We start from the raw sequence: 23,804 nt of genomic DNA, 5'->3' as shown, positions 1-23,804 counted from the left end.
TGGAAGGGAAGTAGTAGTTCCTAACAGAGGAGACCTATCTGTGTTATGTCACCATGAGCACTGGCAGGGCATGCAGGAGGCTAAGCAGAGGTTCTTGCTGCTTTTGCTTGTAAAAGTTTAGATAGAATTTCAGCTACCTTTTGTCATGGAATCAGTATCAACTTGGATGAGAGCAAAAGCAGTGCAGAAACATCTGATTAAGAGAAGGTATATTTTTCATCTCATTCTGCTCCCATTTGTGCTCTTGACGCACTCAGGAGAAATGGTTACTCAAAACCACTGCAGTGGTGACTGTGGAGAAAAATCACTCTGGGATTTACACTTAGCATTTCAGTAAGATGAAAAATATGAACACATCAGCATTTTGCTCTGAGTGGATATGTCAGATCAAGATGACTTCCCATGACAACTCAGTGCCCAGTCCACTGGTCTGCGACTGGGGTTCCCATCCAGGGACAGCACAGCAATGCCAAGTGTGAGTTTACTTTGATGGCTTTGCTTAAATAGGGAGGAATCAACAGGAAAACAACAACTCAAAAACATCTAGCTGTAGGTTTTTAGGCATGTTATACCCAGTAAATGTATCATCGGGCAATTTGTAGAAAGGTAAACTGGTAGCAATCTGAAATGTGCATTTGTGGAATTTTCATGTACAAGTGTGGAATTTCCATCTGTACATTCAAGAGTTCAGTTTCACAGAGTGTTTTTTTCTGGTTTTGAACAACATTGACTTGGGCATATAAAGCAGAGCCCAGAGGTATTTGCATGTCTTTGAGTTACTTTCTGTGTCCTCAATACAGCGTGACACAGAAGGGGACTGCCTTCCAACACACTGAGCATGGTAGCATCGCTTTGTTATTATTTTTCGAACACATCCCTTTAGAATAGCCATAATGATAGCAAGGACAGTAAATTGAAAAGCAGCAGTTGCAGAGAAACTAACTCACAATAGCTATACTTATCGGCTTCTGCTTGAAAGCAGCTTTCAAGCAGAGGAGTTGGTTCAAGTTCAGAGGAGATGGTAGCCAGTTACGTGCATCTCTTTTGAAATCTTTGAACAGAGACAGGACACAAGAATTCTGTAAGTTTCCCTTTGGGGAATTTGTAGATCCTGTTACATTTGTTTAAAATCATGTAGTAAAAAATACATCCTTATGTGCTTGTCCCTATTCCTCATAATACAGCTTGAAACGTAAACTAAATTGCTGATGAACTCTCATGCCCATCATAAAGTATAGCAGCCATGGAGATGAGGAGCTGTGTGTTTTGTTTGTTAGAAAGCACTGGAATCACATCTTTAATTTTAAACCTTGGTTCAGCCTTAGCTAGGAAAACCTTCAGCCTTAGCGTTGTAGCTGCTTGCTTGAATCTACAGAAATTGTGCAAGATAGACAGCTGCTGTTCTTTTGATATTACAGTTGAAATTCCATTGATAAGAATTTGTACAGTAAATATTTTTAACCATTTTAACAAGTAAATATTTTTAACCATTTTAACAAGTAAAAAAAAAAAAAAAAAAAGCAGCAGCAGGGGTCAAGCCTAGAAGCAACTTGAGATGAACTTCACAACATTAGATTTTCTGTGTTATTGGCAGCAATATTGCTATATGAGCAATAGTCAGGAGTTTAGATCAAATTCATATGTATTTTGTACCAAGATAGACACAACTTAAAAATTCCTGGTTTCCATATTTTATGGAGGGGATTTTTAATAAGCAAAGAAATGAAGAGAAACGGATGGCATCAGTGAAATACAAATCTTTGAAACAACTGCAGAAACCTCACTGAGTCAGTCATCTATTGTGTTAGCAATCCTGTATTCTCTTTAACACAGGAGAAGGAGAGAAAATGAGCATCACGGTTGGTGAATTTGAGCATTTCACAGTGGCAAAACAAACTGATCCTACTTGTTCATCAAATTTTTTTGTGAAGCAAATCACTAGGAAAATAACTGTATTGAATACATTTCTATGTGACACAAGATTAGCAAACTTCAGAAATTTGGTTTAGGTAGAGAAAGGTTACACATCATTTGATGATCAGAGGCTGGAGCACCTCTCCTATGAACAAAGCTTGAGGGAACTAGTCTTGTTTAGCTTGGAAAAGAGAAGGCTCTGGGAAGACCTCATTGTGGCCTTCCAGTACTTGAAATGAGCATAGAAACAGGAGGGGAAACATCTGTTTACAAGGGTGGATGGTGATAGGACAAGGGGGAATGGTTTTAAACTGAGGCAGGGGAGATTTATGTTAAATAGTAGGAGAACGTTTTTCAGCCAGAGGGTGGTGATGCACTGGAACAGGTTGCCCAAGGAAGTTGTGGATGCCCCATCCCTGGAGGCATTCAAGGCCAGGCTGGATGTGGCTCTGGGCAGCTTGGTCTGCTGGTTGATGACCCTGCACACAGCAGGGGGTTGAAACTAGATGATCTTTGAGGTCCTTTTCAACCCAGGCCATTCTATGATTCTATGATCCTTACATGCTAAACTGAGAAAACTATTTATAGTACTTTGACAGTCCACAAAAGCTCTTAAAGCTTATCACGTCAATAAAAACTATCATGGGATCAGCAGCAGCTTTAGAAGCCAGCAAAACCACTGTTTCAACATAAGCTCTGAGCAGATCTGGAGGTTTGTGCCAAGGGACTTTTATCACAGAGTGATATGCTTAACAAAAACCATGAACACAAGTGCTTGGCGAGAGAGGAAGCCCCAGCCCCCTTACTCCAAAAAAGAGAAGCATGGAACCACTGATCAAAAGCTGTTCCAGTGTGGTGTGCATGAAGCGGGGAGGATCAGTAAAAACTCCTATGTGTACAAAGGCAGTCCCTAGGAGTGCAGTGACCTAGAGTGCAGTGAACAGGATTAGCAAACAGGGCATGACATGGCAGTGTGGCACAATGTGGGAGTAGGGAGCTGCACAGCAGTTTGTGTGGACATGGTGAGTAGGGAAGGTGCAGTCCTCTTTCCCACTGAAGAGGCCAGGTCACCTAACATGCATCACCTTCTCAGTGGCTAGGCAAGCCTTGGTGTACACTCAGCGTAAAGCCATTGCCAAGAAGACTCCGACAACCAAGACTAAGCATGCACACAAACATGGTGTTCACATCTCTGGCTGCAGGAAGTGCCTGAGCCTGGTACAGCTAATGGAAGAGGTTGAAAGATTAATAAGCATCATAGAGTGTGAAAGGGAGATTGACTGGAGACTACTTCTGTGCCTTTCTTGCACGGATGTCAGAGAGCTGCTCCCTGACATCCCTGCAAGAAAGGCACAGAAGTAGTGCAAGTAGTGGTGGATCCCCTGCCCTCTCACAGCAAGTTAGGAGGAGGCAACGTGGGAGACAAGGCAGAATGGAAACAGATTCCTGCTTGGGGTGGCAGACAACCCTCCTCCCGCCCTACCTCACCTTTCCAAGTGCCCTTGCACAAGAGGTGTGAGTCCCTGGGATTCAAAGGACGGATAAGTGAAGAAACTGAAGAAAGTCCACCCAGTGGGCTGTCCAGGGTGAGGCAGTCAACTACAGTTCTCAAGACAGCCTCTGCCAAGACCAAAAGAATGGTAATTGTCACAGGATACTCCCTTCTGAGAGGAACAGAGGGCCAGATATGCTGACCCTACTCACAGAGGAGCTGCGCCTCCCTGGGACTTGGGTCAGGGACATCACTGAGAAGCTCCCTGGTCTGCTAGAACCCTTTGATTATTACCTACTTCTTGTATTTCAGGTTTATAGTGATGAGGCCATGGGGAGAATTCTGAGGGCTACAAAGTGAGACTTCAGAGTACTGGGACAGTTACCTGATGGAGAGGGAGCTCAGGTGCTGTTTTCCTCAGTCCATTAGGAAACAGGGAGGGATACTGAGAGGAACAGGAAAACCCATCTGATCAACATGTGGTAAAGAGGCTGGTACCATCCGAGAAATTTGTTTTCTTTGATCACAGGGCAGTTTATTCAGCACCATTCCTGCTGGTATATATGGGATCCACCTATGTCAAAGAAAGAAAAGGATTCTAGCCCAGGATTTGGGAAGGCTCATTCAGAGGACTTTAAGCTAGATTTGAAGGGAGAAGGGGATAAAAACCAGTCTCACTTGAGATGAGCCTGGTATCAATGTTCCAAGGCCAGAGGTGAGCCCAGCTGAAGTGTCTCTACACTAATGCAAGAAGCAAGGGCAGTAGACAAGAGGAGCTAGAAGCCCTTGCGTAGCTATAATACTATATGACTTAGTCATCTCCTTATTTGCCTTCTTTATCTATATTGCTGCAGTCTGTCCTGGGGAGCCCCATACTCCTGAGGCCCCAGAGGAAGTCAGAATAAAGGTTGATAAGGACTGGGTTAAGGATCATTTCAGCAACAGCAATCTGGATATCAGTAAATCCGTGGGTCCTGATGGGATGCACCTGCAGGTACTGAGGGAGCTGACAGAAGTCATTGCCAGGCAACTCTCTATTATCTTTAATAAGTCATGGGGAATGGGAGAAATGCCTGAGGACTGGAGGAGAGCAAATGTCACTCCAGCCTTCAAAAAGGGCAAAAAGGAGGACCCAGGTAACTATAGACCAGTCAGCCTCACCTCCATCCCTGGAAAGGTGATGGAACAACTTACCCTTGGCACTGTCTCTAGGCATATCAAGGATAAGAGGGGACAATCAACCTGGCGTCACAAAAGGGAAGTCATGCTTGACCAAACTTGATAGCCTTTTATGATGACATAACCACACAGATAGATGATGGTAACGCCGTGGATGATGTCTATGTTGATTTTTAGTAAAGCATCTGATACCATCCTCCACAGCATTGTTGCAGCTAAACTGAGGAAGTGTGGTCTGGACAATCAGGTTGTAAGGTGGATTGTGAAGGTTTGGATGAAGGAAAGAAGCTAGAGAGTTGCTATCAATGGGATGGAGTCCAGCTAGAGGCCTGTATCTAAAGGAGCCCTTCAAGGGGCAGTACTGGGACCAGCACTGCTCAGTGTATTCATCAGTTACTTGGATGAGGGAATAGGAGTGCACTGTCTGCAAGTTTGCTGATGACACAGCCACAGGGAGGAGTGGCTGATATGCAGGAAGGCTAGGCTGAGAGAGTTTGGTGGGGAGAAATTTACTGAAAATAATAAATACATAGTAAGTGTGTAATAGAGGGTGTATAGTCAATGAATATAAAGATGTTATAATTTATATAAAGAGAGATCAGCAGAGTAGATGATAACAACAAAAAGAAAATAGATAGAATGCTTACCCGCATTCTGGGCTCGCTGCAAAACTCTAGAGAAGAGGTCTCCAGAAGAGATCCTTCCCCACTGGTAGTCAGCTCTTAAATGGGTCCAGGAGAGGTGCAGCCAGGCTCCACCCCTTCCAACAGGGCAGGTGAATTGCCTTCACCTGTGGTCCCATGGCTGACTCATTGCTTGCCTCAGGTGATCAATCAGAGGTTCAGGTCATGATTCAGCAGTTCCCATACACTCCACCCCTTCATGGCATGAACCAATGATCAGGTTGACTAAAGGGTAAGCTTTTCCTAATACAGAGATCCGCTATATCGCGACGCTTATACAGTTTCCATCACGATGCATGTTGGTACAATTCAAGACGAGTGACGATCGGTAAACGTTCATATTCTTTTATGGGCCAGTGCTCGATGATGTTACTGGAGGCATGCGGTCGTGAGGTGCAGGTCTGTCCTGTGTTCCATCAGTCCCATGTAGACCATCACCGGGAGTCGCACGTGATCTGACCATAACACTGGAACGCTTTGATGGCATTTTGTTCCTTCCGGTGATCCTGAAGGCTCAAAGACTCACCAGGAGTAATACAGATGTTTCAGGGGTACCAGGAGGGGAGGTCTGCTCTCCAGGGCAAGATACAGGCTGTATTTCTATCCCGGGTCAACACTTCAGCTTGTACTGGGGCATGTCCCGGCCGCCTGTACCACACCTTCTGGCCAGATATCTGCAGCTGCATAACTATATTAGGCACCAGAGTAGGTGTTCTGATCTGCCATAGGACATGATGGGGGTCTCTTTAGCAATGAAGATTGGAGCATTGACCACAATATCAGTAGGCCAAGTACTTATTACTGGAGGGACTACTGAGCCTCCCACCTCCAATAATTTCCCCCAAGGTGCAAGTAGGCCACACCACTTCAGTCCTACCTGCACTTTTTAAGGCCATTTTATTCTATGGGTACCTGGATCTAAATTCTCAGGGGCAGGAAGCAGAAGATGGTTTTCATTACCAATCTGGGGTCTTACCTGATGATCAGTGCCCATAATTTGGATCCTAAGTGGGGTGGCCCACATTGTCTGCAACATTCTCAGGGCACTGGGTCTGCCATCTTGGGTCTTTCATTCAGGTCCCGCAAGCTTTCATACAGTCTTTTCGTCCACCCTTGCAGGGACTGGGAGTCTGTCTTCACGGCAGCCTTAAGAATACTGTTATAACGTTCAGTGAGGCCTGCCCCTGTTGGATTGCATGGCAGGTGGAATCGCCATTTGATGTTATTTTCTTCTGCCCAGCGCTGTAGCATTGCACCAGTAAAATGAGTCCCTTGGTCGCTCTCAATGACTTGAGGTGTCCCATAGGCAAACATCAGTTTAGTGAGTGCCTTGATGGTATATGTCCAGTTTGCTTTTGGCACTGGATAGGCCTGCAGTAGCCCACTTGCAGTGTTGACACAGGTCAGGGCATATCTCCCCCCTCAGACTGAGGAAGGAGCCCGATGTAATCGACCTGCCATCGCAAGAGAGGATTGTGTCCTCTAGCAAGATGGGCTATCGTTTCAGGCAGCAATCTTGGTCTCATCTTAGAGCAAGTGTTGCAATCCCGGCATGCCTGGATGATGTCAGGTAGCTGTATGGGCAGTCCCCATGCTTTAGCAACTGCCCACATTGTCTTTTGTCCCGCATGCCGTAGCTTCTGATATAACCAACAGGCAGTGTTCTCAGATGGTGAATTCTCAATCCATTGAACTCGGGCCAATGTGTCAGCTTCATCATTTCCCAGTGACTGTAGGGGCTGATGACCAGAAACATGGTAGACATGTACAGTTCTGTGATTGACTGTAGTCCATGTCTAACCAAATGTCTTTGCCCCAGATTGGTTGGGCGTGGATAGTCCATTCCTGGGTGGCCCACTGTGCAATCCAAAGAGTGAGCCCTCTAGCCCAACTATCTGTACAGATAATCAGAATACCATCACCAGGTTCCTTGGTTATAGCCATCCACACGGCTCACAGTTCTGCCCATCACATATACCCAGTGCCCGGGCTTGTTTAAACTGCCAGTTTTGCCTGTTGGAAAGCAATCTGTTCTGTTTTCCCCCAGTCCCATAGCTGCCCCTTTTTTGTGAGTCTGTACAGTGGCCTTAGCAGCTGCGCTAGCTGAGGTATAAAGGAATGCCAGTAACCCAATATACCTAGAAACTCTTGCAGCTGCTTTGATGTTGTAGGGACTGGGAATGCCTGAACCTTATCTATGACAGCACTAGGTAGTACTTCGGTCTTTTCTGACCAAACCACCCCAAGGAATTTTACGGACAGGCTGGACCTTGCACCTTTTGGGGATTTATAGCCCATCTCCTTTGTTGTAAATAAGCTGTTAATGAATCTGCCGCCTGCCCTACTGCCTCCAGTGAGTTGGATGTCAGCAGGAGATCATCAATATAATGATGTAGGTTAACATCATCAGGTTTTTTCCAATTAGCCAGGTCACATGCCACTAGATTGTGACAATATGTTGGTGAATGCCCATACCCCTATGGCAGGAACTGAAAAGTCAACTGCCTGCCTCCCCACATAAATGCAAACTGATCTTGCGATTCTTCAGCAATTGGGATACTGAAGAACACATTTGCTAAATCTAGGACACAATTATAGGTTTTTATCTCCTACTTAATGTGTCCATTAGGGAGGCAATATTGGGTACGGCCGCATGAATAGGCAGCATGACCTTATTTAATTCTCTGTAATCCACTGTCATTCTCCACGTGCCATCTGGGGGAACTATATGGGCTGTGTGCAGGACTTCTAATGCCCACTTTTTCTAATGCTTGCACCATTCTCAATATTTCATCTTGCCCACCCAGGAGTCTGTACTGCCTTACATTAGTAATCCGGTGTGGTTTCGGCAGGCAAATAGGCCCATGTTTCACATGGCTTCTTAATATTGCCTATACCTCCCAGATACCGATACATCTCTGTCAAAGTCTGAACTCTCCTACAGTTGTCTGGAGAGCCAGACCCCATAGAATATCTATACCCAAGATGTATTCCTGGACTGGGACAATAGACACCTTATACTACCGAGGTGGGAGATGCCCACCCCCCAGTTTCAACCATGTTTGGGTGACAGGAATAGTCTGTCCCTCAAAACCACCAATCATCACTCTGTCTCCATCAAATTTGCTCAGATCTCTGTAGATAATTGATGTTTCTGCTCCAGTGTCCACTAATGCCATAACTCTGAATATTTTTTCGGGACCAATAAATCATTAATTCTACATAGGGCCTCCAGTCCTCTCTGGCAGCCCTAGGGGGATTAACATCCCTCATCACGCCATGAATTGTGCTATGGCCAATTCTTTTGCGTCTGGTGGCTCAGGCATTGTAGCCCGAGACACCTGAGGTGGCTTTTTTTTTTTTTTTCCTATGAGGAACAATGAAATCTTCTAGGTTCCATGTTGTTGGTGGTATTCTCTCTATAACCCTTACCCTTGGTTTCTTAGGGTAGTTCTGAAATTTTTGGTTGTCCTTTAGTTGTCTCCAAAGCTGGAGAAGGACATGGTTGGGCTGGTGGTCAATCTCAGCAAATTGGATCCCAGCCCAAATTAAGTCATTAAACATTTGTTTTAGGGAGACCCTTATGGGTCCCAGTTGAGGAGCTTGAAGAGCCTGTGTTTTGGTTTTAGTCACTGGCAGGACCTCGGCTTCTTCTAATGTCCAAGTGTTGCGCCTGGTCTGCAGGCGTTCTGTTTCTCGTAGGTCAGCCACTAACTGGGCAGCCTGCTGGACTACTGCTTCCGAGGCCACCAGGGGATTTAGTATAGAGACCCAAGCAGCATGCAGATGAGAGGGAGCTTGCTGTAGAATTAAGTCTCTCATCCCTGCTGAGAATTTGACCATATCAGGGCCATCAAAGGTGTCTTCATAAATTGCTTCCCTTACATCTAGTTCACAGATATAATTTTGAAGGTCCTCAATGGAGGACCACATCCCTGTATGTAGAGGTATATCAGATTTATTGGGCCATACCATACAGCAGGCTGCCATTAACCATTCTATTATAGAATGGTTTTCATCAAGATATTGATTACCCGCATATAACCTCTGCCTGAGAGCAGGATGGACAGTCATGGTGGCCAACTTGGCTACTTCCAGGCCATTCACCAAAACAATTTCTGCCCCAGAATCCCACAGTCACAATAACCAAGCTGGCACACTTCTCTAGGCTTCTGCCGAAATCGCTGTACTAAATCCATCAATTCTGTTGCCATGTACAGCTGGGCTGTTACATGCAAGTGAGTCTGGTCAGAGGGTCACAGATCAGGCGGCACCCCTGCCGGTCTGTCCTGTACTTTGTTTTCTGAGTTATGACAGGATGGAGTTCTAGTGGATTTGTCAAAATTGGAGATTCAAGATCTAATCTAAATTTTTTATTTTCCTGATCTAAGTCTGCTGATTCAGGAGTCTGGCCATTGTCTATTGAAATGTTACGAACTTGACCTATGGGAAGACGCAGAATTGGTTTCTTCCCTGTTAGTATGCCAAGTTCTTGTTCTAATTTTTTGATATGGTCTTTCAGAAGTTGGTTTTCATTCTCTAAAGCATTATTCCTTATTTCAGCATGATTTAAAGCATTTAATAGTGGCTGTGCCACTGTGGAGGCAGCTAATTCTCTTTCTTTTGCAATTATTATATCTTTGTTAAGTCTCCAAAAGTAATCTGCCATGCAATATGGAGAGATATTTCCCACAACATGTAGGGGACCCCATTTTTCAGTTATTATGAACTGCTAGTTCGTAATAGGGAGATCCCACAAATCCTGGGATCTCCCCTAGAATCATTTTATCTAGGGTGGGAAGCATTCTCCCGCCAACCCATTTATAGAAATGACACAACATAGATTTTAGAATATTTGGCCTGTCTGGCTCACCAAGCATATAGTCAATGAATATAAAGTTGTTATAATTATAGAATAAACAAGAGAGTTTGACAGAGCAGAGTATAATAACAAAAAGAGAATAGATTGAGTGTTTACCTTTATCCTGGGCTCACTGTAAAACTCCAGAGGAGGGATCCCCAGAAGAGATTCTTCCCTACTGGTAGTCAGCACTTAAATGGGTCTAGGAGAGGTGGAGCCAGGCTCCACCCCTTCTGATCACACAGGTGAATTGCCTTCACCTGTGCTCCGGTGGCTGATTTATTGATCACCTGAGGTGATCAATCAGAGGTTCAGGCCATGACTTAGCAGTTCCCATACAGAGGGCAACTGTAGAGTCTTGCATCTGGGCAGGAACAACCCCGAGTACCAGTACAGGCTGGGGTCTGATCTGGTGGAGAGTATTGTGGAGAAAAGGGATCTGGGGGTCCTGGTGGACGGCAGCTAGCACTGTGCCCTTGTGGCAGTGTATTAGAAGGGGTGTGATTAGTAGGTCAAGAGAGGTTCTCCTCCCCCTCTATTCTGCCCTGGTGAGAACACATCTGGAGTATTTGTCCAATTCTGGGCCCCTCTTTTCAAGGAGGACAGGGATCTGTTTGAGAGAGTCCACCACAGAGACACAGATAATTAGAGGAGTGGAGCATCTCCCTTATAAGGAAAGGCAGAGGGAGCTGGGTCTCTTTACTCTCTGGGGAAGATGAGACTGGGGAATGACGTTGTTAATGTTTATAAATATGTAAAGAGTGAGTGTCAGGCTCAGTGACATCCAATGACAGGACAAGGGACAAGGGGTGCAAGCTGGAACATAGAAGGTTACACATAAATATAAGAAAAAATTTCTTCACAGTGAGGGTGTTCTTTACAGAACACTGGAACAGGCTGCCCAGAGAGGTTGTGGGGTCTCCTTCTCTGGAGATACTAAAAACCCACGTGGACGCATTCCTGTGTGACCTAATCTAGGTGTTCCTGCTCTGGCATTGGGATTGGAGTAGTCTTGCATGATGTTATGACATGGAACACCTGTGGAAAACTGTGATAGGCTGGAAATCTGTACAGAGAAGGATCTGGAGGTGTTAGTTGACAGCTGATTAAACATGAGCCAGTGTGGCCAAGAAGGCTGATGGTGTCCTGGCTTTTATCAGAAATAGTGTAGTCAGCAGGACTAGGAAGGTGATCATCCCTCTGCACTCAGCACTGTCGAGGCTGCACCTTGAAAACTGCGTTCAGTTTTGGGCCCCTCACTACAAGAAAGTCACTGAGGCCATGAACTGTGTCCAGAGAAGGCCAGTGAAGCTGGTGAAGGGTCTGGAGCATAAGTCTTATGAGGAGTGACTGAGGAAATTGGGATTGTTTGGTCTGGAGAAGAATCAGGAGAGACCTCATATCCCTCTCTACAACTACCTGGAAAGAGGTTGTAGTGAGCTGGGGATCAGCCTCTTCTCACAGGTAGCTAGTGATGGGACAAGAGGTAATAGCTTAAAGTTGCATGAAGGGATGTTCAGGTTGGACTTTAGGAAAAATTTATTCTCTGAAAAAGTGGTGGAATATTGGAGCAGGATTCCCAGGGAGGTGGATAGTATCACAACAGCTGAAGGTTTTCAAGAAAAAGGTAGATGTTTGCGCTGAGAGACATGGTTTAGTGAGCATAGTAGTGGTGGGTTGATCTTAGTGATCTTTTCAAACTTTCATGTTTCTATGATTGTGTGTTTTGAAAGCGAAAGAAACCAATTTGAGACCTTTGCTAAAGACTTTATTTTGTTACAGAAAACTCCTTATAACTTCTGTCATGACTCCGTAGTCTCATTTGAACCATTATTATTCTTTGCCCCTGACTATAGACTGCAGTATCTGTAATTGTTAACCAAATCCCAAGGTGCTGCACTGAATTTACCTTGCTCAATGATTTGTAATAAATTTGTAAATAGGAGGAAGGAAAGGGTAAAGGGAAAAAGTACCTCATTTGTGAGATATCAGCTGTTCAAAATCTATCACCACCATCTCCTGACATGTTTTATCTGCAAAGACTTGATGTGCAGCACAAAGATAAACTTGTTTCAGGTGCTGGAACATGCTGCTCAGGAAAGTGGTAGAGTCACCGTCACAATTCTATGTGGCTCTAAGAGATTTAGTGGGCAATATTATTACTATGATTTAGTGGGCAATATTAATGATAGGTGTACAGTTGGACTTGATTATCATAGAAGTCTTTTTCAGCTTTAATGATTCTACGATTTTGTGATTGTTCAAATAGTTTTCTGGTATGATACACTAGAAAGATATTTGAGGGAACATGCAGGTACAAGTATTGCCTTACAGACTTGGGGAGATATGTAAACACCTTGCCAGTGTGCAGCTCCTTTAGCAGAGAAGGGACATTGTTTGTCTATGACATTATTTTGTGTCAGCTGCTCTTCTAACTTTCTTGTAACTGTCTCCTATTCCCTTGAGAGATTAATGCTTCTACTCCTTAAAACTCTTGAAAAAATAAAGTAAGTTGAGTTTTTTCTTTTCATTGCTTATTTCTTTTCTTTCAGCTTCTTGCCTGATTACATCAGTGGTGACTTCGACTCCATCCAGCCTGAAGTCAAGGCGTACTACAAGGTTAAGGTAAAGCACTATCCCTTGGATGTGTTTGTGTGTGTTAGAGTGTTGTAGGATCCAACCCCCTACTGCTCCCGTTGGTTATTAGGTATTTTTAGCTCTCGTTGGTGTCTTTGGGTCTTCGGAGAGGCTTAGATGTGCTCTGCCTCTCACTGTAGTGATGCTTAAAGTAAAGACAGGAGCTGCATTACTGCCTGATTCTTGTGTTAGATGTAGTTTCATAGCACCAGCTCAAGAAATAGAAGGTGTATTACTGGAGATTATAGCGACAAGAAACTATGGTAAAAGTTCTTGAAAAATATGTGACTTTCTTTGCCATGTAGAGATACAGAGCAATAAAGATAAACTTCCGAAGTTTAGCACGTTACTTTCATACAACAGATTTATTTTTCCCTTGAAATGTGTGCCTAGATCTTCAGGTCTTCAGGTAGTTAGGTTTTCCTGAAATAACAAGAATATTCTGCTGGCATTTGCTAATATTCCTGCTCCCACTCACTGCTGAGCTACCTCTCCTGTCCCAGCAGGCAGAATGCTGACCTGCCTGCTCCTGAGCTTCCTGTAATATGCAACTGTCTTGAGCTGCTGCCAGGCCATGGTTATCAGTGATGTGCACTGTAGCTACAACTTGAGCTTTATCAGCATTCATACTGTGTACGCAGAATGTTTTGTGCTGTTGCAAAGATTTTCCATATATACCTAATGTAACTTATTCTCAACTGTTACACAAAATAAAAGGGAATAGGGTGCCAGATGGAGGGTGGAGTACTCCTTTGCATGTATATAACTAATTAAAAAATGAGTCAGAGAGGGAAGCTCTAACACATAGCAGTTTGAGTAGAGTGTGAATGGAGTGAAAGTAAAGGAAGCAGAAAGTGCCAAGAGGTGTTCATCCTTCGCAATCCCCTGTGTCTTTCAGTGTGATGCGCAGTAAAAAATTGTGCCCACTGTTCTGTCTACTCTTTCTGACTTGCTTGATGTAGGTCCAGCTGCCAGGTAAAGGGTGAGTGGTGCTGAAGCTTCCTTTGGTATTTCAATTGCAGTGGTTTAATTTACGTGAGGAGATAAGGTAATATTTTTTCTTTGTGTTTGTGAAGCTGAAGGTACATTTCCTTTTGTATTTTTTATAAATGTGCTGTATTGTTCTGTTAGGTTTTATATATGCGATAGAGTGTCAGTGACTTATTGACAGAAATTAAAGCATTTTAACTTATTTTATCTATCTGAGGGCAGCAAACCAATGGTTAAGAGATGTTACTTTTTTGTAGTAAAGTTTATGGATGTTGATTATTAAGTTATATTCACTTGTGAGCAGTTGTGTCAAATAGACTTGTGTAGTGCTGACTAAGAAGAGGGAATGTTATACTCTGCATGAAACAGGATTCTGTAAAGCAGATGTAGGTCCTTTAAGCAGTTGTATCGTCATGAAATAATTAGAGATCTGACTCCCCCTTCACACTAGCTTCATGCCAAGATATTGCTACAAGTCTCAGAAGGTATTCTGCCTCATTTAAGTGATGAAAGTGATAGCAAATCTATGCCATTACAGAAAACATGGCTTACATATTCCCAGAGACAAAGGGAAATCTTTAAGCCAATTCCTCTGATGTGCTTAGCTCATCAAGGATTAGATGACAAGTGTTTCCATTTTCCTTTAAGAAGGATAATCACCATTGTGTCAGGGAACTTTATCTAAATAAAGGCTATAGAATGGTTTCATTTGTTCATCTCTGTTAGGCATGGCATGCCATAGTAAGTGAAGAGATGGAAATGACACTGCACTATAGAGAACTTGTGATAGTTCTGTTGCTACATGCTCTTCTACTTCTTGCTTTAGCTGTATGTTTCTATTATTGAAACCTTTTAAAGCATCACTTTGTGATCAAGCAGCCATTTGTATTGAAGAAGACTCAGTTTTGAAAGGTTTTTAGATCAAAGACATTAACTAAAGTTATGGTTAACCTGTACTGATGCCTGGAAACAGAAGGTTGAATGCAGTGCCTTCTAAAATCCAGATTGGGCATTTTAGTGAGAATCCAGTTCAGCTTTTCTACTGAGCAAACTGCATGTGCTTTAGAAGGCTTCTATGGATTTAGTAGGCACTACTTCAGATCTGTAATGAAATGCTGTGGATATATTTACAACTGCACTCTTTTTCCTTTTGTCTTTCTTTTTTAAACCCCACAGAACCACTGATATTTACAGGCAGTTCTGTAGCTGTAGCATTTTCTCTTTATTTTTTCTATTACATTTCTAGGTTCAATGGTTATGAAAACGCTTAATAGACATGGTATGAACACTGCCTTTCTGTTTTATGATTATCTACTTATAATTAGATTTATGAATTGTATTTGTATGGCAGAGCTGTTACATCTCTAGCTAATATGCTGCCTTGCTTAAATGCAGGTTTTGATGACATTCTCTGCCGACTTTCTGAGGTCAAAACTTGTAATAATTTTCAAAGTTGATTTCCCTCAGTTATATTACTTAAATCCATAAAAGTATTGTTTTTCTCTGACTACTTTAACTTATCCTTTATCTCTAAACTTCAGTATTTTTTCTAAAACTGAATTTTGTATGTAAGATGGGAATTAGACTATTAAGAAGTTTCACTCCTAGCATTTTTCTTACACTAAACGGGCTTGTAAGAAAGCATGTTTCATTTTAGAACTTGATTCTTTTGTGAGAGGTTTCAAGGTTTTGGGGGGAGCTGTACAATTGTGCAGGTGGATATAAAGTAATCCTGTCTTGCTGTAGAGAAGCAGTTAAGTTTCCAAGTGATCTTGATGTTACGTGTTCTGCTGAAGACATGTCTGACATCAATATAAGAAGTGTTGTGCCTACCTCTGTTGAGCTTCTGACATGATGAGAGTGATCATTGCCACCTGGACCACATCTCCAGTTGTTCACCTTTGTTCTGAGATGCTGAAAATTTCCTTTAATAGAATCATAGAAACACAAGGTTGGAAAGAACCTACAAGATCATCTAGTCCAACCATCCCGCTATCACCATTATTACCACTAAGCTACTAAATCATATCTCGTAGCACACCATCCAGATGTCCTGGTCCCCTTAACTTTGCTCTAGTCCCCTTAACTTTGCTCTAGTGAGTAAGACTAGCAGGCTGATCTGGTATAGTAGGACCTGGCACACACACCATCTTTTGAACGATTTTCCACCCCTAAGTGTACTGAGGCCAGCAGTGGGGAAATGTTCCTGCTGCACCCCATATCTCCAGTTGAGCTGTGCATGGGCTGCAGCCCTCATAACAGCAGTTATTCCTCATCATGCTGACCTCTCACTTGCTAAGGAACCTCATATCACATCCCATTACTTATCTACAGCGTTCAAAGGAGAAACCACCATTCAGAGGGTTCCCATTGTATGCAGTTTTCCCTCAAAGCCTGTTCTGTGTTATCATATGGCAGGGAAAGACAGCAGAAAATTCTTGGTGCATGACTAATATTTAGGTCTTTTCCATCACAGTTCTGTGACTGGCTGTCACCTGCATGATAGCTCTTACCATAAGCACAGACTTGTCAGCTATGTACCTGAGAGGTATAACTTCTGAGCCTTCAGAAGGAATTAGCTGCCTGTCTGTCAGCTCACCGAACACAGCTGCCAAATACCATTGACAGCCAAACACCCCTCACTTGCTCATTGAAAGACCCTCAGTGTCTTAATGTAGATATAGGTTCATCAGGTTAAAAATTTTTATAGGTTAATAGTTCAAACTGTATATGCAATTTAGGATTTGGAACTTTCTATGTGCCTTTGTCATGAAATCATTAAACAGAGTTGTCATAATTTGTTTCTATTCTCGAATAGTATTTCAGAGGTCTTGTTAAGATTGCATTTCCAAATAAGTTGTGTGGGTGATTTGGGTTATGTGTTTTTTTATTCATGTCAAACCAAAGTAATATCATAGTGTTTCAGAAATACCATAAATTCTTCGGAGATGCTGTGCTCAGTGGCACTTCTGTAGAGCTGTACATGTTTGTACTCATCAGTTGCTGGCAATGAAGTCAGAATGCTGTAGTGGGCAGTGGTTTTCTTTTTCTGAGTTTGCCCTTCTGTCTATCAGAATGTCAGCATGTCATTTCCTTGAGCTCATTCCTCCCAAATGGAAAGAAGTTGTAAAGCTATGTTTGATTTTTAGTTGCTTATTATTTTAATTGTTATTCCTTGCATTACAATATGCCTTGTTGCAATACATGATGACTTCAGTTAATTTTCTTTTGATTTAGGGAAATGTGTTTCTACTGGTCCACGCGAAGACTAGGCATTCACAAAATCTATTTCATCTTTATAATTCTTGGACTCATCAGTGATCAGTTCAGTGTTGTAGCTAAATAAGTAGGAATTTGCCTTTCGTAGAGAAGGAGAAATATAGCAGGAAAGAAGTCTGCAGAACTGAAGGAAAAGAAGGAGGGGTGGGTCATTTGAAATGCTGAGTACAGAAGCTGACCTGCAAAATTGAGCTAAGGATACATAGCAGTTAGCATTCTCCTTCTGAACTGTATGTAATGATCTGAAAACAATGACAAACTCCAAGAAGGAATAATCTCACATTAGGCAAAGATATTTTCTGCTTCTTGTAACACATGGCTTTTACATTGAGGCTGAGAGGGTTTTTAGAAACTGTAAGACAAAACAATAAAACCGTATACACAGCTCAACTAGAAGTTACACAGATAAAGGCAGGAGGCTGTTCATAAAGGAAAACTAACAAGCAATTGGAAGTAATCAGTGACTTTCTTAAAGGTTTAAGTCTTAGGACTAATCTTGGTATTTTCATTAACACACCAATACTAAAGGAAGAATGTGCTGATGAGTTGTATTGATAGCACAAATTTTGGAGTTCTGAACACACGTAGGACAAAATTTATCTTTTCAATTTGCTGTCTCCAGAGATTTAAAATCTTTGAATTCCTTTGTATTCTTTTTGTACATGTAGGCAGAGCTGTGTTATTAAGCATCATTTTTGTGAGCTTTATGCACATTTGGAGCCTGATCTTGATCAATTCCATCCAGTAATTGATACTTGAGATACAGCTCCCTTCTCTCAGTCCAAATTCTTTTCAAATCAGTTATATACGTCTGAAAACTAGGGAAATACTGACAGATAGGAGCAAAACTTGGATGTAAAATCTGTCTGAGTGCACAAGATAGAGGTGAGCCTCTCAGGCTTTCTATAGGGTGACAGGTCCCTTGTGTGACAAAGGATTATATCTAGATTATGTTCTGTATGGCTAAAATTTGGCAGCCCAAATCCTTGAAGACACATCAACAAGAAGCCTTACTGTTATCTCTATCTTATCTTGAGATGAATAGTGAGGATTGGAAATCAGTCTGGAATCTGAAGTCAGTTGAAACTGACTTATTAACACGAGTTCTTCAGAATGTCTATCAGCCCACAAATTGTTAACCTGGAGCGCTTTTAATTGAAAAGAAACCCCAAACCTTAGTGTGCATTTGATGTTGTGGCATTTGGAATTCAGGCAGCCTCTCTTTCTCCATCCCATCTCGTCAAAGATAGCTCAAATAGTTGAATTTCAACTGCTGCTTCCCATACTCTTCAGCTTTGTGGTTGAGACAGCTTTTCTGCTTTATTGCATGCAAATGCTTCATTTATTTGCATTGCTATTTGTGTAGAGTACCAAAGATAATGTTAGTTTTAGTGTGTGCTTAGGCATAGCTACAGCATTTTAGAAACGTTACAGTTCTGAGTTTTGGTTCAAAGTGCATTCAAATCAGCAAAAAGATTCTCATTGATAGAACTGGGTATAGTTTACGCTGCCTTGCACTTGATGGTATGTTCTTCCATTCTGTTTGAGACTGGTGCTGTTCCAACTCTCTGATTCCCCTTACATAAGCTGCCTCCTGTCTTCATACATAAATGCAAAAAGCTCTAACAGAAGCAGTTAGAGCTTCTGTTTAGAGTTTCTGTTTAGACATAACTTTCAAAGGAATGAAATCAATCCTATGAATAGGTTAGGGTCCTAAGGGCGTAATCAGTGCAGTTGACCGAAGATTTTCACAGCACTGATCATAGAGTCAGTTTGACAATCAATTAAAACTCCTCCCTCTGAATCTTTCTTTTTCGGACAAGGAAGAGCACATAAGGGAAATTTTGAAGACTATCCAAAGATAGCGGATGGCTGTCACCGCTGTGCTGTGCTCAGGTTTAGTCATCAGATCGTAGAAATCATGTCTGGGTTGCACGGAGATATACAAATGGAGGTTTACTTTTATATGCCAGAAATGGATATGGAAAGGCAAGGGCTGTATGTATGAGTCTGCGTCTTCTGACAGGCCCTTCTACTTCAGTTTTTTACATAACACCCTTACCTTTTGCTTGACTATTCAAAAGTGTTAAAAGGTGTTATTGGTCTTCTGATAAAGGCATTGTGGTTATATACATTTTGTTGCAGTTCTTGGTCTGTGGGTAAATTCTTAAGATGTTTCCTAAGTAAGCTTAATAAATCAGAATTTGCTGCAGTACAGATAATCATTTGGAACATAAGCTGTGCTCTTTGATCTTTTTTTTGTTTGTTTTTCTCCTTTCAGAAGGGTTTTTCGAAGGATTTCATTTCTGTTATCATCTTCGGTTTTCTTGCATTTCATTTTGTTAGAGGTTGCGAAGAAGGCATGTTGGCTTTCCTTAGTGTTATTAAAATACCAAATCAATTTATTCAAATTTTGTTAATGTCAATCAACTGCCATGATTTCGTAATCTGTTGAGTTTTCCTTTGAAAGGAAGCAAGCTAATTAATACAGAAGAACACCTTCGTTTCTGCTATCTCTACAACAAATATATGGTATGAAAAAGCTGCCCTCCACCAGAAGCCACATGCTGCCTCATTAAAAACAAAAGCAGGACTTCGAAAAAGGCCATATCAAAATATTAAAGCAGAAGTGAGAAGAGGCTGCAGCTGTTGTAGTCTTTCAACTACAGAGCTCTGTTTTTAACCCTTGTTAAATTTGACAAGTTCATGTAGTTTTTGTTTTGCAGAGGTGTGCAGATGTTTACATATGTTTACTGGTTTTGTTTCATGCCACCAGGCAATACTTGCTGAACAGAACAAGGAGTGTTGTGTAGAGTTAGAAATAAGTAATAGTCAAAACTGGAGATTTGTTTTTCAATAATGAGATTTTTCACTTCAGTGCAGATCTCCATTATTTGGCTTTCAGTGCATACACTTCATCATGATTAACAAATTCCCATAGTTAATCAGAATGGCAGCACCACTTAATGTGCAGCTGAATGAGTTAAGTCATCAGCCACCTCAGAACTGAGGGCCAAGCAATCTCTACTGTATTAGTTTTGCACTGATGCCAAGCATTCAGCCAAATTTGAGTCCAAGAACTGAAAGAAAATGAATTTCAGTTAATTATGTAGTTTTGCCTATTTAAATATCTGAAATCATGTTCACCAATTGCATTTATTTGTTATATTCTTTACTGCACAAATTAAAAGACAACTTTTAACTAAGCTGATCAAAAGATTAATAAGGATGGTGAAAATGGACCTCTACACATTGCTGTCTTCAAATGCATAACATGCTGTGATGCAACATATTCCTAGAAGTGGGAGAAGGACTGAGATACTCAGACTGACATTTCACAGACTGTCTGGTTTCAGCATCTGTCTGAAATACAGGGTGCAATAATCCTATTAGGTGCATCTGGCATTCTCCACTTCCTTTACCAGTGGGCCTCCTGTAGCTGCTACAATGAGGCAGAACAGCAAAAGTTTAATACTGTGTGCCACATCCTATCGCTCAGCAGCTATACTGTCATCAGATGTAATCTGTTGTTTTCTTTCCTGCTGTGTGGTATTGATTTTTCTAACCTTTCTTAATGTTACTTCTGCTTGGCTTTTTAACTTTCTTACCAAAGGTTAATGTTATTAAGTTGAGTAGATATCTATAGAACTACAAGCATTATTGCCTATCTTGCAGTTACTGTGATGTCCTTTCATTAAATCCTGGCTACAACAGAGAGTTCTGTGTGAAGATTTTTGTCATTTGTGAGGAATATGGTGAAGGTTGCCAAGAACTGCACCTGAACTGTTGTCCAGTTCTATGTTGAAAATCACTAGATTTGATAGTCTGTAGTGACAGATTTATCTAAAACTTTTACTGTGCAGCAAGAGCTGCACAGACATCCACTCCAGCGAGGTCAGTGATAGGACACAAGAGGATCTGAGTGCTGCTGCTCTCCTCTTCCCTTTTAGTTCTGACTGTGTCTGTCTCTTCACCATTGTGAGCAGATCTAAAACCCCTGTCCTTTCCAAAGCTGGCTCTCCATTTGATGTGAAAAGATAATGAAGAGTCGCAGTTTGATCTGACAGAATGGTGGCTTTACTGGTGGCATTCTGCCAGCATTTGTTCAGTATGATCTACAGCATTAGTTGTATAATGTGTCAAAGGTGCAGATGGCTGAGTGAACAGTTTTAGGATACCACTATTAAGTTAGGTTTTGTTTTTAGCAATTGCTGTCACAGCAACATCTTGGTACCAATATCATGGGTCCAGAAACCTGCCTTCATAACAAAGGCTGTGTTTGACATCCCATTTACAGATTTAGAAAGCCACATTTCTGTCATTTGGAATGGAGACCTTCTGTTGTGAATGTGTGAAGAGGACAGTGGAAGAGCTGAGCAGAGGACTTCTGTGTGCTGGATCACAGCTTTCTACTGGAGCTGCAGTCAGTAGCCCGAGGTGCCTTTCAGCTACTGCACTGAAATTACCTGGCCTCTGTGGTCCTCCAAATACCTGCTGAAAAGCATCCTGAGAAGCCAGGCCAGAATCAGTTTCAAGTGAAATGTATTTAATGGTAAAGGCAAAAAATAATAAATAATAATTTAAGTTGTTGTAAATCATCACTTCTGAAACATGTGGACAGTTAAGTAAGTTTGGTCTTTCCTGGCTGGAAAGTAGAATTGCATTCTGCCTGTAGCTGCCAAAACCTGACTGCCCAAGCAGAATATTGGGTTCATTAGCACCCACAGGAAAGAGTATTTCAGAAGTGCTGGTGGAGGGAGGGGGTTACTCAGTTATTTATAAACCAACACCTGTGAGCCACTTCTGCCAGCAAGGAGTGGTTCTGGAAAAATATAAATGATTTCCTTCTCTTCTACTCATTTAAGAGCTGGTAACTCATGTTCCACCTCTTTGCCCATGCCCAGCAGTAGCTGTCCTGCCACTGATTTTTGCTTCATCTAACCAAAAAGCTGTTTGTGCAAGACTGGGAGGCTCTGTCTGTTATAGTTTCTCACATCTTGTTACTTATTGCCATTGTTGGTGCCAATAATAACTGCTCTCGAGGGCACAATAGTGTTCATTGTAAGACCCCACACCAGCGTTACATTTTGGCTATTCCTGGTGAGGAGTGAAGACACAGCAGCTCTTCACAATTTTTGACACTTGTGCTGAATACAGGTTCCAGCTTCATTTCTTAGTCTCTTTATGGCAGTAGCGGCACTGCCTTTGCGAGAGAAACCTCTGATTACATGTACATCTGTGGCATGCTACCCTTCATCAGGTCTGTTACTACTGCTTGAAAAGGCATTTGGAGCAATAACATGTACCAGAAAAGTTTCAGCTTCACCACTGACAATTTTTTCTTTTGGAATGTTTTGAGGAGACAGCAGGAGGAAGGGGTATAATAAAAAGCATTCATTATCTGCTCTTTATTCTTTTCTCTTCATCCAGATCCCCTACTGCACAGCAGCCTTGCTTATTTTTATATGCATTCTGATAGTGTGGGGAAGCATTTCAGGGATAGCGTTATGTCTTTCTACTGGAGACTCATTATTTTGTTGCATGCAATCCTCTAAACTCTGTCCATGCACTCATCTAGGAAATTTTATCTTCTACACCTTTATTTTCACCACTGAGGCAAAGGCAACCTGAAAGTTCAATTTTTATTCTGGTGTAACAAAACCATGCCTTGGTGGATTTTGTGATCTCGAGGAATGCAGGCCTGGCAAAAAGCAGCCAGGGCCCTGTGCTTCAGGAGAGCAGAATTCCAGTGGCTCAAGGAATTGCTGAATGGGATTCCCTGGGAAACTGTCCTGAAGGGCTCTTTAGGAACACCTTTTTGCGAGCACAAGAGCTCTCCGTCATCCAGCAGAAGAAATTGAGTAGAGGAGGCAGGTGACCAGCATGGCTGAGCAAGGACCTGCAGCTTAAACAGAGAAAAGAGGGAAATGTACAGAAAGTGGAAGCAGGGTTGTGTAGCCTGTGAAGAATATAGGGACGCTGTCCACATGTGTAGAGATAGCATCAGGCAAGCCGAGGCAAAGATGGAGCTGAACTTGGCAAGGGATGTGAAAAATAAAAAGGGGTTCTACAGCTACGTAGGCAGGAGACAGACCAAGAAGATCATAGGTTCCCTCTCTGATAAACGAGGACAGAGAACTGGCTTCCTCAGACATGGAAAAAACTGAGGTGTTCAATAATTGCTTTGCCTTAGTCTTCACGGGTGGTCAGGCTCCTCCCCATGTCTGCCAGGACTCTGAACCTCTAGGTGAGGGTGAGAGGAGTGAATTCTGACCCACGGTAACAGTGGAACAAATCCAAGACCTCCTCATGAAACTTTATGTATATAAGTCCATCAGCTGGGTGGATGGCTGGAGCACCTCTCCTATGGAGAAGGGTTGAGGGAACTGGGCTTGTTTAGCTTGGAGAAGAGAAGGCTGTGGGGAGACCTCATTGTGGCCTTCCAGTACTTGAAGGGAGCATATCAACAGGAGGGGGAATGGCTGTTTGCAAGCATGGATAGTGACAGGACAAGGGGGAATGGTTTTGAACTGAGACAGGGGAGGTTTAGGTTGGATATTGGGAGGAAGTTTTTCACACAGAGGGTGGTGATGCACTGGAACAGGTTGCCCAAGGAGGCTGTGGATGCCCCATCCCTGGAGGCATTCAAGGCCAGGCTGGATGTGGCTCTGGGCAGCCTGGTCTGCTGGTTGGCAACTCTGCCCATGGCAGAGAATTGAAACTAGATGATCTTTGAGGTCCTTTTCAGCAGGCCATTCCATGATTCTAC

General features: G+C 42.4%; 1 protein-coding gene and 2 pseudogenes across 18 annotated transcripts in view; 1 reads left to right on the top strand and 2 right to left on the bottom strand.

Moving 5' to 3' along the window:
- Positions 1 to 23,804, top strand: part of TPK1 (thiamin pyrophosphokinase 1) — a 269,847-nt gene that overhangs the window by 115,345 nt on the left and 130,698 nt on the right. For all 18 annotated transcript variants that reach the window (XM_090136771.1, XM_090136770.1, XM_090136769.1 and 15 more), the window contains one exon: positions 12,682 to 12,754. In XM_090136771.1, coding sequence (XP_089992897.1) covers positions 12,682 to 12,754 — 73 coding nt within the window. The remainder of the gene's footprint in view (positions 1 to 12,681; positions 12,755 to 23,804) is intronic.
- On the bottom strand, positions 8,201 to 9,485 carry LOC149918359 (uncharacterized; annotated as a pseudogene).
- On the bottom strand, positions 9,486 to 10,238 carry LOC149918358 (uncharacterized; annotated as a pseudogene).

This window comes from Phasianus colchicus, chromosome 3 (genome assembly GCF_987193195.1).
Source record: "Phasianus colchicus chromosome 3, bPhaCol1.hap1.1, whole genome shotgun sequence".
NCBI lineage: Eukaryota > Metazoa > Chordata > Aves > Galliformes > Phasianidae > Phasianus > Phasianus colchicus.
This window is presented reverse-complemented; position numbering and strand designations above follow the sequence as displayed.